Genomic DNA, 14,887 nt, shown 5'->3' with positions numbered 1-14,887 from the left:
GTGGTGAGCGGCGGTCTGAAAGTCTAGGCGGAGGAGAAAATGATCTGTCCATGACACCGGTGTCGTCACTAAATCCCCTAATACCAGATCATTAAACCACTGTCCAGAGATATAAATCAAGTCCAGTGTGGACCCCCCCGTGTGTGTAGGTCCATCAGTTACTTGGATCAGGTCCAAGGCCGTCATGGAAGCCTGGAACTCCTGAACCACCGTCGATGACAAGCCGGCCGATGGCAGATTGAAGTCCCCCATGACCAAAAGTCTGGGGATCTCAATCGCCACCCCGGCAAGCACCTCAAGCAGCTCAGGCAGGGCTGTAGTCACGTAGCAAGGAGCCAGGTACGCGATCAACAGACCCATCTGATTCTTATGGCCCCACTTCACAAGAAGGGATTCACAACCGGCTATCTGAGGCACAGTGGACTCTCTCGGCTCAAGACTCTCTCTCATCACAACCGCCAACCCGCCACCCCTACCCTGGGCCCTCGGCTGATGAAATGCTCGGAAACCCAGCGGGCACAGTTCAACCACAGTTTCACAGTTTGAAAGGAGCCCTAACCAGGAGGATTTCAGCTCCACATAGAACTGAAACCCTTTCACTCTCAAGGAACTGCCTGTCAGGAGGATTTCAGTTCTGCGCAGAGCTGAAATCCTTTAGCAGGCAGCTCTTTTGCTCCAGCCACTTAATGACCAGGAGATTGTTTAATTACTGCAACTAGAAGTGCCAAGATTGCAGTCATTGAGCAAAGCAGTCATATAAGTGTCTAACTTAAGTACCACTGCACTCAACAACTGATTCTGGTCTTAATTTTGTAAGTTGAGGAGTACCTGAATATGTATATTACCATGCAAATGCATGTATACTCATCAGTAGCTTTAACCAACAAGACACAAACTTAGTGTACCTCATCAAGGTACCAAGAATCCGAAAATTTTATTTCAGTGCATTGGTTTTGAGCTAAGATAGTCATGAAAACTGATTAATGCCAGACCATGTATCTCATAAAATAAAACATGACTTAAATTTCTGAGGATGCATTAATTTTAGGACATTGTAAAACCATATTGTGTAGATAATTTGGAATCCAGTCTACCCAGATAAAAATGGACCTAATTATCCAGCCCAGGCTGCTCTCAAAGATATATTTTGGTACCCCACTCTGCCTCTTCATACGTTTGTCAGGGATGTTTACCAAATCTGAATAGAAATTGTATGTCTGAGTTAGTGGCATGATCACTTCCTCTGAATAGGTGAATAAAGTTATAGCTCTGTTAACATTGCCACCAGTACTTCCTTTTGAGCCGGAGTCAAACTGTAGTCCATAAAATATTCTCAGGGTGGGCATGTGCACAGTGATCTCTGTTAATATGTTTTGTTTTAATCAACTGGGAATGTTTACTTTTTAATCAGCTATTTAATTCCTGAGACTTTTAATCTGTCTCATGTTTTCTCTTAACCTTTTTTTCCCCTTTCTGCTTATAAATCTCATACTTCTACCTACCTTTATATATTGACGGTCTTTTAAAATAAAATATTATTTATCCGATTCACGGGTATTTATACCCACTATTTTGTTAAGGATTGTTAGGTGTCCATCCATTCCATCAATGTCCATAGTTCACCCTCTCACTTCCTTAATTATTTTGCCTTAGCTGGATCAGAGATTCAAGTGTTTCAGTCTTCCTGATCCCACATTCAGGAATAGAATTTAAGATATTGATGAGGGGTCTCCAACCTTGGTCCCTTTAAGACTTGTGGACTTCAACTCCCAGAGTCCCTTAGCCAGCAAAGCTGGCTGAGGAACTCTGGGAGTTGAAGTCCACAAGTCTTAAAGGGACCAAGGTTGGAGACCCTTTGTCTAAAGACCAATCACTGAGCACATGCCACAGGAGTCACCCAGGATATTGGGTCTTTTTGCCAGCTTACCCATTTTTTTTTATCTTTACCAAGTTTGAATTGGAGAGGGGATCTGAGAGGAATGAGGGCAAGGATGAAATCATTTGTGGGCATAATTTTTGTTCACCAGTCAACTCCTTCCAATTCTACTTGAGGAACCAAATTATTATGGAAAATCAGATTCCTTTACCAAAAATGCTGTAAAGAAAAAGGATGGTACTGCATCTTCTTTAACAACAACCTGTCTCACAAAATCAGATGACAATGACTCAGAAAACAGAGGCTTTTATTATCTGTTTACATATATACAATGCAAACTGACTTGTACTACTTACCAATTGGATAATATGTTATAATATGTTATAAGACCTGGGCATTTATGTTACAATAGATGGAATGCAGTCCCTGATAATAGCCATTGGGGGAAGTTTACTTTATCTCTTAACAGCTTTATTCTTTGTTGCCTACTTTACTGTTGTCTATACTCTGTGCTGTCTGCTGGCTTGTTTGCTTAACAAGAGTGGCGCTGTCTGCTTTTTCTACAACACAGTGTCTGCCCTACAGGATTCCCGGAAAGAAAAGATAATAACTTTTTACATAAAACAATTGAAATGAAATGGAATGCAGTCAATTATAGGACAGCATGTAGCAGAGCATCAGTGAACATTTAAAATGGCAATGAGAATTTAAGATAAATGTTGGGAGAAATGTCAGCATGCTAAATGTCATCAAACTTTTTGCAATGTAAGCTTAACCTTGTTTTTTTTACAAAAAAAATACAAAACTGTCATCACCAATAGAAATGAAGTAAAAATTACCCAATTACTCTTACCCAAAATTAAGCATTGCAAAAGGTGGAAGGGGTGATATTTTGCTTCCACATCTCATATGGATGTATTTTTAAATCCTATTTACATCTTATATATAAAAGCGGAAAGAAAAAGATAAGAGAAAAGATTTACGTATGTTAGATAAAGAATTAGTTTACATTTTACCAACTGTGATTCTTTCCTCTTTCAAAATAACTCACTAAGGCTGTGAGTAATGTACTATGTTCCTCTTTTATCTGGCTAATTTATATTCTGTGTCTCATTAGTAGATTTAAATTTAAAACTTGTAGGTTAACATACTTTAAAATAAAACTCAGTTTTTTATTTTTTAAATAATATTCCTGGGGTCTATGCAAAGCCCAGTAGCCTGCATTTTTGCCTGAAGCTGGTACTTTTGTAATAACATGCCAACTTTCCACTAATGATTATTTTTCAATTAAATGGATGTAAAATAAATTAGTAAATCAAGTGAAACTTGACTGCCACCAAGGGAGGCACCATAATAGAACTGTGGATGTGATGTTGGAAATACAGGCCATACCTGGCCATCAAGGAAGATGTTTATAGATTTTTTAAATTTCTGTTCTGAATTTATAAACTTTTACTCTATACTTAGAGTGTGTTGAACATGAAAAAACTGCCTTCTTATTTTTAACTCATACACCTTCAGAAACCAACTCATAAACCATTGTTAGTTTATAGTTTTAATGTTGGGAAGTACATTAAATTCTTGTATTTTTGTACTTGAGAATATTAATTAAAATCAGTTGATAATTAAAACACTAGCAGGTTCATTTATTGCACAAACTGCTGTGGTCAAGCTCTGACTGGTATCCCATAATACAAAAGTAAAATTGAAAGAATTAAGAGGGGGAAATGAAATAAAACTACCGGAACGTAGCGGCAGTTAATTTGCTAGTCCAGATCTGTTCCTTTTACAGCCTGTAGGCCACATCCAGTCCCACAGATGATCCCAGTCTGACCATCTGGGTAGGGCAGTGCACTTGCAGCCCTCCAGAACAGTCCCAGTTTCTCATATGAACCCATGGGAAAATTAATTGCTCAATTGTTCTAGCCATTGAGTCACTGGAAGAGGAAGAATCCTACAGCAACGCTTGCCTACTGCAAGGGCAGAACCTATATCATGAATCACCAAAGACTTGGAGTTGGAACAGCCAGCTCTTGGTTGAATGCAAAGATGTGGGACTGACCTTACTTCGTGCAAGAATAAATGTGCCACCCTGAAAAATGTTGCAAGGCTTCTGTTTGCAGTACAAGACTAATAGAGGTGGGGTTATGGAAACAGTTTCAATATTTTGTAGCCCTGGATTAATTTGGATTTGGATTTTATGTACTTTTCAAAAATAACAACATGGAGTAATATTACAACAGTGAGTTCCAAAGATAGATGAGGGGAGGGGGGGAGAAGGAGAGATGGAATCCACTGTTTTGTTTTGTTTTTTAATAAAAAAGTTTTATTTCCATTTTCCAACAACCTATTCATTGTACAGTCTCTTATTCAACATTAGTCATTAACTTTCATTTATTACTTATAGAATTTTTATTTTATTTTATTGGCCAAGTGTGATTGGACACACAAGGAATTTGTCTTGGTGCATATGCTCTCAGTGTACATAAAAGAAAAGATACGTTCATCAAGGTACAACATTTACAACACAATTGATGATCAATATATCAATATAAATCATAAGGATTGCCAGCAACAAGTTATAGTCATACAGTCATAAATGGAAAGAGATTGGTGATGGGAACTATGAGAAGATTAATAGTAGTGCAGATTCAGTAAATAGTTTGACAGTGTTGATGGAATTATTTGTTTAGCAGAGTGATGGCCTTCGGGGAAAAACTGTTCTTGTGTCTAGTTGTTCTGGTGTGCAGTGCTCTATAGCGTCGTTTTGAGGGTAGTAGTTGAAACAGTTTATGTCCAGGATGCGAGGGGTCTGTAAATATTTTCACGGCCCTCTTCTTGATTCGTGCAATATACAGGTCCTCAATGGAAGGCAGGTTGGTAGCAATTACTTTTTCCTGCAGTTCTAATTATCCTCTGAGTTTGTGTTTTTCTTGTTGGGTTGCAGAACCGAACCAGACAGTTATTCGGACCTGCCCAGCTACCACTTCCTTCCTTAACACAACCTTTCCTCCTCCCTTCTCTACTTTCATTGTTGTAATGTCACCATTAATAAATAAACACAGACACATACTCTTGGGACAATACTTTTTGTGGAACTTTAATGTTTGGTAGGTTAAATAAACTTTGTACCTATATTAAAGATACTAGCAAACAAGAAGTTATGTTTGCAATTTTATCGTTAGTAGAATGAAGGAAATACACTTGTATTGTGAAAACAGTTAAATGATGGAACAGAAACATCAAATTTTTTAAATAAGTGCAATGAGTTAATATACTAAAATTCAATTAGAATGCTGAAATTTATGACAAAAATGTGTTGGATATTTAGATCAGTTGTTTTATTCACAAGGTGGCTCAATGGCTAAGACGCTGAGCTTGTTGATCGAAAGGTCGGCAATTCAGCGTTTTGAATCCCCAGTGTCATGTAACGGGGAGAGCTCCCGTTACTTGTCCCAGCTTCTGCCAACCTAGCAGTTTGAAAGCACATACAAAAATGCAAGTAGAAAAATAGGGACCACCTTTGGTTAGAAGGTAACGGTATTCCATGTGCCTTTGGCGTTGAGTCATGTCGGCCACATGACCACAGAGATGTCTTTGGACAGCGTTGGCTCTTTGGCTTTGAAACGGAGATGAGCACCACCCTCTAGAGTCGGGAACAACTAGCAGGGGGAACCTTTACCTTTATTCATAAGTATCAGAAAACGTTCTTCATTAAAAAAAATAACCAATAACAGCTGCCAGTAACTTGCTCAATTACTGAATGTGCTTCCTTGAAATCAATTTTTGATTTTTGACTGATACCTGGAATAAATATGCACAGCTCATATTTGACAGGCAATAGATTTGTTCAGTGAAGTGCAAATATCTTGGGTGTACATACTGTGCAATAGTGTTAGACAGTTGTGCAAAAATGCTATAAATTAAGAATGCTTTCAGAAACAGAAGTGTTAATAGTTTATTTTTATCAATTAACAAAATGGAAGGTAAATGAAAAGACAAATCCACATCAAATCAATATTGGTGTGACCACCCTTTGCCTTTAAACAGCATCAATTCTTACACTTGCACAAATTCAGGGATTTTGTAGGATTGGAGTCAGGAATATGATTAACCAATTATAAAAAGCAGGTGCTAAAGATCATCTATTTCATACATACTGTATTTATAAATTACTCTTAGAAAAAAAAGAAGTAGATTCTGATTGTGCACTTTTACCCTCTTCTTAGCCTCTTCGGAGAGAAAAGAAACCCCATAGTAGAAGGTTCCATGATTTCAAAAGACAATTATTTTGAGTTTTAAAAGGTGTTTTGCAAGGAGCCAATTACATGTTGAATTAATAGTGTGGTTTTTGATGTTATGAGTAATTTTGAAATTTAATCCTAGAAAAAGGGTATTTTCCATTGAGAAGATAAGGGAAGTTCAGTTTTATCCCCTAATCTAGTTATTCACTTCCTTGTGTACAACTGCAGTTAGATTTATGAAGCAGTGATCTCCAGTCTTTGGAGTTGGATGGCCCATAAGTTGCATAAATTAAATGATTTTTTTCAGTAAGGGTGATACAGTGTAATTCACAAAAGGCAAAAAATTCTCTCATGTAAGTGAATGATATGCATATTCCTTAAATTTTTAAAGTTTGTTCGCTTATTTTTACTAGTTTGTTTCCAGCAGAAATTAAAATAGCATGGTTTGAAATATCTCACAATCTGTAAAAAAAAATTCTATTTTTCAGGTGGGAAGTTACTTATTGCACCAGTAATACTGGTTTTGGGACTGGTAGTAGGAGCTGTAGTTGTTCTAATAGGTAAGAGAAAAAGGTATGTTTTGAATTACATAATTTTCAAACTCTGGAACATATCGCATTCAAAGAAATTATAAACGGGGAAAGAAGAAAGGTGTCAGAGCTATCTGATATTGAAATCTTGGAAATTCAATTAAAAGCACAATTAACACTTACTCTCTGTCTCCTGAAATTCAACCTCTATCTATAAATAACACCCTACAATTCAGTAACTGCACGTTTGAAAGACAGATATTGATTATATTTAATATTTTCAATTAACAGTTCACATAATTCCATTTTAACACTGATTGTATTCATTTGGATTACATTATGTTTTCATGAATTGAAGGGATTCTGATCCAGTGTAACATTTCGGTGGTATAGGTTGATAATGACTTTTTTTCTGATTCTTCTTCCTCTTGCAACTTACCTTTACTCTGTTTCCCAATAGATTTAGTTGAAACTGCTATCTTCTTCCTACCATTATATGAAAGTAAATTTTTAAAAAGTCACAAGAGTTAGAATAAATAAATTCAGCAGGAACCATTGAAAACACTAGCAAACAGCACATTGTAAAATTCTCTTCCGAATATCAGAAGCTAAGTCACAGTGAGTAGATATGTTTGAATTATGAGAACCTGTTACAGACGTTGTATGTCAGAGTCACACTGTCTGAGTTGGGCAACCTTATAAATCTTGAAATGAAATGGTGGCTTTGTCCACCCACAATGGTTATCATCAGTGGTGGGTTTCAAATTTTTTTACTACCGGTTCTGTGGGCATGGCATAGCTTGGTGGATGTGGCTTGGTGGGCGTGGCAGGGGAAGAATACTGTAAAATCTCCATTCCCACCCCACTCCAGGGGAAGGTTACTGCAAAATCCCCATTTTCTCCCAATCAGCTGGGACTTGGGAGGCAGAGAATAGATGGGGGTGGGGCCAGTCAGAATTTTTACGGTTCTCCAGAACTGGTCAGAACCTGCTAAAACCCACCTCTGGTTACCATGCATGCTATAACCCCATTTCACAATCTACCTATCATGCCAATAAAGCCCATTGCTCTGATTTGGATTCATTTTCTGAGTAGATGGGCATACTTCCAGGCAAGTACTTTTTGGAGTACTTTCCCTAACCTTTTAGAAAATACAAAGTACTGTACTTTTCCTAATCATTTTTACTTTCTTGGAAATAAAGATGATACTGGAAACTGGCACTTTGCTTTGCAGCATGACAGTTTTGCTCTCTCTCTCTAGATTGTTTTTATTTTAAGATAAAACTGAGGGAATGGTGGATGTTAATGGTGATCTGTGGATACATTTCACCTCCCGATGCCATGTCAGAGATCCCAGATGAAGTAAAATCTGATTGTTACACTGTTTAAAAAAAAACCTTGCACTTGTTGTATTTAAAAAGAATATTGCTAGATCTCCCAAGACAAAAATTTAAAAAAGATATCTTCAGTCATGAGGAGGAAGTTGAGTGATATTTTGTACATTCTGTAAATTTATCTAAGTTTGGGAATATAGGCAATACCTTGCTTATTAACTGCCTTGAAATGCCTTCATTTGCATAATTTCCACAGTGCCATACAGTTAATTACTGGTAGAGTTGCAAATTTTACTCCAACAGTAAAATTTCTGAAATGTTTACAGGTTGTTTTCAAATACCCAATATTATTCATTTCTAAGTATCTTTGTCAACAAATGCTGTTCTTAGAGAGATTAAAGATATTGGTTGTCCTATAACATACATTGCCATATTCCAGGAATTTTTGTTTTACTTTTTGAGCTCTTTAAATTTTAATATGCTGTAATTAAAGATGTCTTAGTTTTTAATTGGGTCTATGGCAAAGAGTTGGAAAATGGTTTTATTTTCCAATTTTTTATTTTTATAATGTTACAATATTTATATTTTATAATGTAGTTGCTTTTAATATTGCATTTTCAGTGCTATTCCTGAACCATCATTTGTATTCATGCTTTCATGAATCCATGTTCTCCTCAGCCATGTATATATTTGCTGGATGATTTTAGGCTGGTCCAGTTAAGTCACAGGTGGTTATGGGAAGACTTTGCAGGAAAATGTGCTGCATATGACCCTGAGCTCTTTAAAGAAAGGCAATAGAAATCTGAATAAAGCACGTTGCTCTAAAATTCAGTATTCTGAAGCAAGCATTTTCTTACTATGTGGCATCAAGTTGTTTCGACTCCAAGCCAACCACCTTGATAGATTTTCTCAGTGATGATCTATCCATAACTTTTGCCCCTAAAATTCACCCTGCCATGCCACTTGTCATCATCTTCTCTTTCCTTTCACTTTTCCCATCATCAGAGCCTTTTCCAGAGAGCTGGGTCTTCACATAATAGGCCAAAGTCAGATAATTTGAGTCTAGTCATGTGTGTCAAATGAGGATTCTGGAGAATAACAAGTTATGTGCACTGTTACTGAATTTTGCTTGACTTCACCAGAATACATTTATTCCAGTTCAAAATACACTTGTGTACAGTGATATTGTGGGCATATGTTTAAAATGCAATGATTTCTCTTGTTTTTAATAGGTTTATTTGTGTTCCCCATCTATTGCCTTTGTAAAAAGAAGAAGAAAAGACCACAAACTGAAATGCCCTGGTACGAGTGAAGAGTTGTGCATTTGAATGGAGCTGATCCTGCAAGGCTTATGCAAAATGACAACAACACAGCAATAATGTGTTGGTTAACTATCTCGATATCACAGCCCTGGCAGATATTAGGGGCCATCTGCCATATTCTTATTGCACTGTACACTACTAAAGACAAGCCAGAATTCTGCTCAGACCTGGGACCCCAGAAGTTTTGTTTTGTTTTTTTTAAACTCCCAACCCAACTGCCTAAGGTTTAATTCAGCTCTTCCTTCTTGAACAGCTTATATCTGCACTGTAAATGCCTATCTACTGATGAGCTCATGAAAGAAGTATATAATTCAGCAACATTTTCCCAAGTTATTGACAATAATTCTGGCACTTTTACAGAAACAATTCGAGTGAAGGTGATTTCTCTTCAGAGATTGGTTTCATGCTGGCAGTTGATTAAAAGTATTGTGTTAAATGATAACTATGGTCATCAACAGTATGATGGTTGGATCCATTTGGTGGTGAATGCAATAATTGTCTTAGATGTGAAATTTTGCGTAATAATGAACCATATTAGCTGTTGACAGATATCCAGAATAGAAATGAGAAATGATTAGAACAGCATCAATATCTCATATTTTACTACTGTTTAAAAAGTTGGAAAAATTAGCTTGGATGTTTGGGAGATAATGTCATCCATTTATTGTGTTTTGAATTGTATAAGCAATTCACTGTGTCTAACCTAATTAGAGAAAGACAAAAACCTGTTCTTTATGGTTATTCTGTAGTGTCTGATGCAATGCAAGCTTTGTTATACATATCCACACTGCAAGACAGTAGCATGATCATAACCTAGTATGCCACAGAAATCAAGATGTTTTGAAGAGCTAGGAAATGAAATAATCTTCTTTCAGATAGTTCTTCACAGTGTTCAGCAAAGTCCATTATAGAAAGTAACACTTTGCTCTGAAGAAACCAACATATATTACATTTCCACCAAACTGTATCAGTTTGTCTAAAACTGTTTCCGGTTCTTCACTAGGAACATCTAGGAATGTCTGTAGTTTCAGAAAAGGTTCTTAATATAAGGCCAATTAAAACACAGTGCCAGTTGGTCTGGTTCTTCATAATGGCGAAGAGAAGATGTGGACCTTACTGATTAGTCTGCCATATTATGATTCATCCCTAAAAGTTGGGAAGGATCATGACCACCAAGTGAAACTTCCTATGTTTTTGTATAGACTCAGCATGCTCATGCTTCTCTACAGTTCTCTGGTGTTCACCAAGTGTCATAAAGTAGGTTATTATATACCTAAATTGACCCATATACACATACTGAATATAAGTGATTGAGTTAAAAGATTACCAGTAAAATTTTTAAAAGCTATTACAACAAAATTGAATGTTTGACTTCAAGAGCTGTTAGCCGAATAACATTTTGTTTTTCTTGTTGGTTTGCTTTTAAAATAATAACCATTTATTGGATTTAAAATTTAAAAATGATAATAGGCTAAAAGGTTTAGGAATAAAAATGATCAAGGATATTTTTTTTAAAGTTTTTCTGTTTTGTCCAGGGTAACATAGAAGAGAATGTTGGGGAAAGGGGGAACATGGTATGCAGTTAGTCCTTAGGAACTGAATTTTAAAAGTGTCCTTTAAGTCACTGAAGTAGTTCTACAGTGAGAGGAAGGACTTTCCCTCATTGAAGACCTGCTGCAGCTCAAGTGCAATCTCTCTCTCTCTCTCTCTCTTTCTTTCTCTCTCATGGCTTGGGTGAGAGAGGCCAAATCACCTTTTCCATTTCCATGAGTCAGTGTTGAGACTTCCGTTTGCATTCTATGGACAGCATGATTCAGCCTGAGGTATTAATACTTCTTTCACTATTGGAGATCCTTAAAAAAGTAAGACAGTATTACTGAAAATGGCTATTTTGCAAATTGTTTGTTCGTGAATTCAGTCTATAATCATGCTAATAGGCTCCATGCATTGCACAGGAAAGGAACATGTACGCATTTTAGCAAAACTTCTTAAGTGGAACAGTTTGTATAAAATCAACTGTAGTATATAATCTGGATTCATTGTCTGGCCTGTTGAAGTAAACTAATGTCTCTAATTTGTTAAATATGTTCACTTTAAATTCTGTTTTGCATCAGTCATTTTCTATTAACCCCAAATAATACCCATATTTACTACTGCCTTTTTTATCCATTAAAATTAAACTGATTTTGGGGAGTCACTAGGGAGACGTTGCATTTTAACATAATTTTTATTTATTAAAAAATAAGATTTGATATGTTGAAATTAACTGCCTTTAAATTAGTTAGAACTATTTTAGACAGTGGTGGGATTCAGCCAGTTCGCACCACTTTGGGAGAACCGGTTGTTAACTTTCTGAACAGTTTGGCAAACTGGTTGTTGGAAGAAATCATTAGGGCAGAGAACCGGTTGTTAAATTACTTGAATCCCACCACTGATTTTAGATAATTTAATTTCAAGGGTCTGCTGTTAACATAAATCTGCATTCAACTATATATCATTAATATGTTTTTAGCTTAATGTGTTTTTCTTTTATTGTGTTTTTCAAAGTTGAATGCTGCCTTAAGAAACTTTTTTTTAAAAAACGATTGTATACTTAATCCCAAATAATTGTTTTCTCAGGCCAAACGTATCTATTGTCTTTGATTTACTCAGGGATTTTAGTCCTTCCTTATAATGTCAGATGCTATTGTGAAAACATTTTTGTATTACTAACATTCAGACACCCAAGTTATGATTGGATTTGATGTTTATAGTGCGGAATACATTAAAGCAATGTCCAGGCTTCCATTTGATTTAAGAATTATCTTTTTCTGCAATGCTTCCATATTTTCCCCCTTCTTTTATCCTTGTGAAACATACTGCCTATATAGCAGTTCTTGGATTTTGTCTAGAAACCTTCGTATGTAAAAGCAAATTATGTGCAAAGATAAATGCTTATCAGCTAGCCCATTTGTCTAGAATACAATATCAGTACAATTGACAGAGATAACAATCAATGATTTTGTGTAAGATTCTGCATTTGAACAATCAGAGTGGACCCTTATGAAATGCTGCAGTCTTTTTCATTCATGTTTGCACATTTGGGACCACATAAGATAATCTCATTTATGGAAACCGAACATTCTATAAGTGGATTACTTTTGCTGGATAAAATGCAAGTGTTTTCCTTTTTTTAAAAAAAATGGCATCTTGGATATAAATTGGGTGGTATTGAAAAAGTTGATATATTAAAATAAAAAACACAAATATGTATGCATATTATGCCTGTAAGAAATTTAAAATTGAAGCTTTATTCCCATTCTAATTCTTAACTTTTAACACTAAACTTACTGCTTGAAGAAATATTTCCGTCAAATCCTGTAGTTATTCTTATTTTAGTAAATTCACCCCAAAATGAAATTATACTATCCCATTAAAAAAACATATGCACTAGCTTTCTATAAAGTGTTTATTAAAGATTAATCTTTACAAATTGTATTTCAGTCAGCCTTAACTATATATCTGTGAACATGTTCAGCTTAACAATCATTGAATAATTATGGATTGTTTCTGGAAGAAAATTGTATTTTTCTGAATTGTTTTTTGACTATTATAAATATTGTGTTTCTCTTTCACAATTTCTGGCTTGATCTTTGGTGCTTTTCTGAGAAAAGTTACTCCAGTTTAAATTACTTTTGTCCCCAATGTCTCTAGTCTTTTCTTATTTATAGTAAGGAAGTCATCTTTAATATTTTTATTTATATAATGTAACTTTATCAAAGCAAAAGACTTGAAATATTTAAATTATTTAAAAGTTTCCTTTTTAGGATATAATTCTTCTTTAATTTGACAGTGAAAAATAGAAAAGCTTGAATGATATTGTGCCACTCAAGTATTTATTCTAAGATCCTGATTGCTATATAACTAAATATGTCAACCCCAGGAAGATTAGATTATACAGCGCTTTTTAAATATATATATTTGCCAAATAGAATTGTATTTGCATTTAAAGTAAAATACTAAATTGCATGAGGATTTCATCTTAATGGAGAAATTACTAACATTCTGGCTCCATTTGATATTTAGCTTGTGTATGGTTTCAGCAAATAGGCTTTCTCTGATTATAACAAACTATTGTGCTACTTTTGGACATTTTCAGTAAATGAAGTTACCGTATAAAAACCATAATCATAATGCAGTGCAGTTCTTGGCTACATATTGGCTAGTTCTGTATTTCTAGAGCACTTTCTTTAGAACTATTCATTTAATGCGTTGTCTATATTAAAGTAATGAATAGATTTTTAAAAAAAATAAGATGTTGTAACCACGTAACACTACTGCCATTTCTGGTGCAGCTTTACTAAGATATTCAGTGAATTATAAAAAATATGATCTTGCTTTAGGTGGCATGATGGTTGATAACTGTATTGATGCTTGCCTGCTTTTTTTCTAAAGATGACGCCATTCAAAGTTTTTGTTAAAAACAGAGAAAGCTGCCCTGTAATTTGATGGATCTGACATACTGAAAAAAGCAGGTGAAATTATTGAACACATTTTGTTTTACATGATGTTAATCTATGAAAATACGTCAGGTAACCTTTTCTTAAAATATACAATTGTATCCCATCCATTTATACTTCTCTACAGCAGTGCTGATTTACGCCTTTAAAGGCTGTAATTGTGTTGTCTTTCTGAATGTGTCTTAGTATTAGCAAAATACGCTAGAAAAGAAAACCCTCCATGACATGCAAAGTAATTCTGTGGCATCAGATCTGATAGTATTGATCAACTCTCTCTCATGGGAGGAGATCACTTCATTTCCCATCAAGAGATGTCAACTGTGTAAGTTGTTGCTTTACCCATTTGCTTTTCTGAGGTGTATTTTGTATGGCAGTAGGATCTGAATACAGAATTTTGAAAACTGTAGAGTACTAATTATTACTAAGTACATAGAACATTAATTTACACTTGCAGTCATATACAGAAGTTTCAAGGACAAAGGAATGAATATGTCTTTTTTTTCCCCTCTGTGGCATTCATAATCTTTTTAATGCATTGCCAATGTTACGTGCTAACTTCATAGCTTCTCTGTTTGTGTAACATTTCCAAATAAGTTGCATATGAAATCCTGACTATGTGAGAAGGCAAGGTGGTTTGTTTGTTTTAATTTATTTAAACAACCTAGTATATGTTATAATTACACTTGGAACTATATGTACTTTTGTGCTGTAATAGACTTTGATTTATAAAAATCATAAACAATATTTCTGAAAGGAAGTGGTGGACTAATTGACACACAATAAATCTGAAACCGTACTTCTTATGGTAAAAATAAAATAAAAACATCTGTGTTCTCCTCTGGTTTCAGAATCAGTGTCTCTATTTTTCTTTTTCTATAATTTTCTATAAAAATTTGTATTAAAGACTTTAATTTAGTGGCAGTTAATCTTTCCTGCCCCTTCTGTAGTTCCCAATAACTGGAGGGATCTATCATGTCAGGATCAGCTTTCAGGAATACGATAGAATTTTTACTGAGAAGAGGGAGGAAAACTGGATACATCTGCAATTTTTACCTGTAACCCAAATTTTCTGTATGAAGTGG

The 14,887-nt window shown here is 35.2% G+C and overlaps 1 protein-coding gene across 5 annotated transcripts in view; it reads left to right on the top strand.

Moving 5' to 3' along the window:
- The window catches only part of RNF217 (ring finger protein 217), a 56,512-nt gene extending 41,866 nt beyond the window's left edge, over positions 1 to 14,646 (top strand). Inside the window, exons 5-7 of one of the 5 annotated variants that reach the window (XR_009153807.1) lie at positions 6,609 to 6,680; positions 7,111 to 7,268; positions 9,217 to 14,646. Coding sequence is in view for 4 of the 5 variants with exons in the window: in XM_058172413.1 (XP_058028396.1) it covers positions 6,609 to 6,680; positions 9,217 to 9,296 (152 nt within the window). In the remaining variant the exon portion in view is untranslated. Of the gene's footprint in view, positions 1 to 6,608; positions 6,694 to 7,110; positions 7,269 to 9,216 lie in introns of those variants that run through there. The other 4 variants (XM_058172425.1, XM_058172413.1, XM_058172433.1 and 1 more) reach the window with 4 other exon arrangements.
- Positions 14,647 to 14,887: the final 241 nt, after the last annotated feature.

The sequence above is a fragment of the Ahaetulla prasina genome, chromosome 1 (assembly GCF_028640845.1).
Source record: "Ahaetulla prasina isolate Xishuangbanna chromosome 1, ASM2864084v1, whole genome shotgun sequence".
Taxonomy (NCBI): domain Eukaryota; kingdom Metazoa; phylum Chordata; class Lepidosauria; order Squamata; family Colubridae; genus Ahaetulla; species Ahaetulla prasina.
Note: the sequence above shows the minus strand (reverse complement) of the source record. Positions and strands in the feature narration are given on the sequence as shown.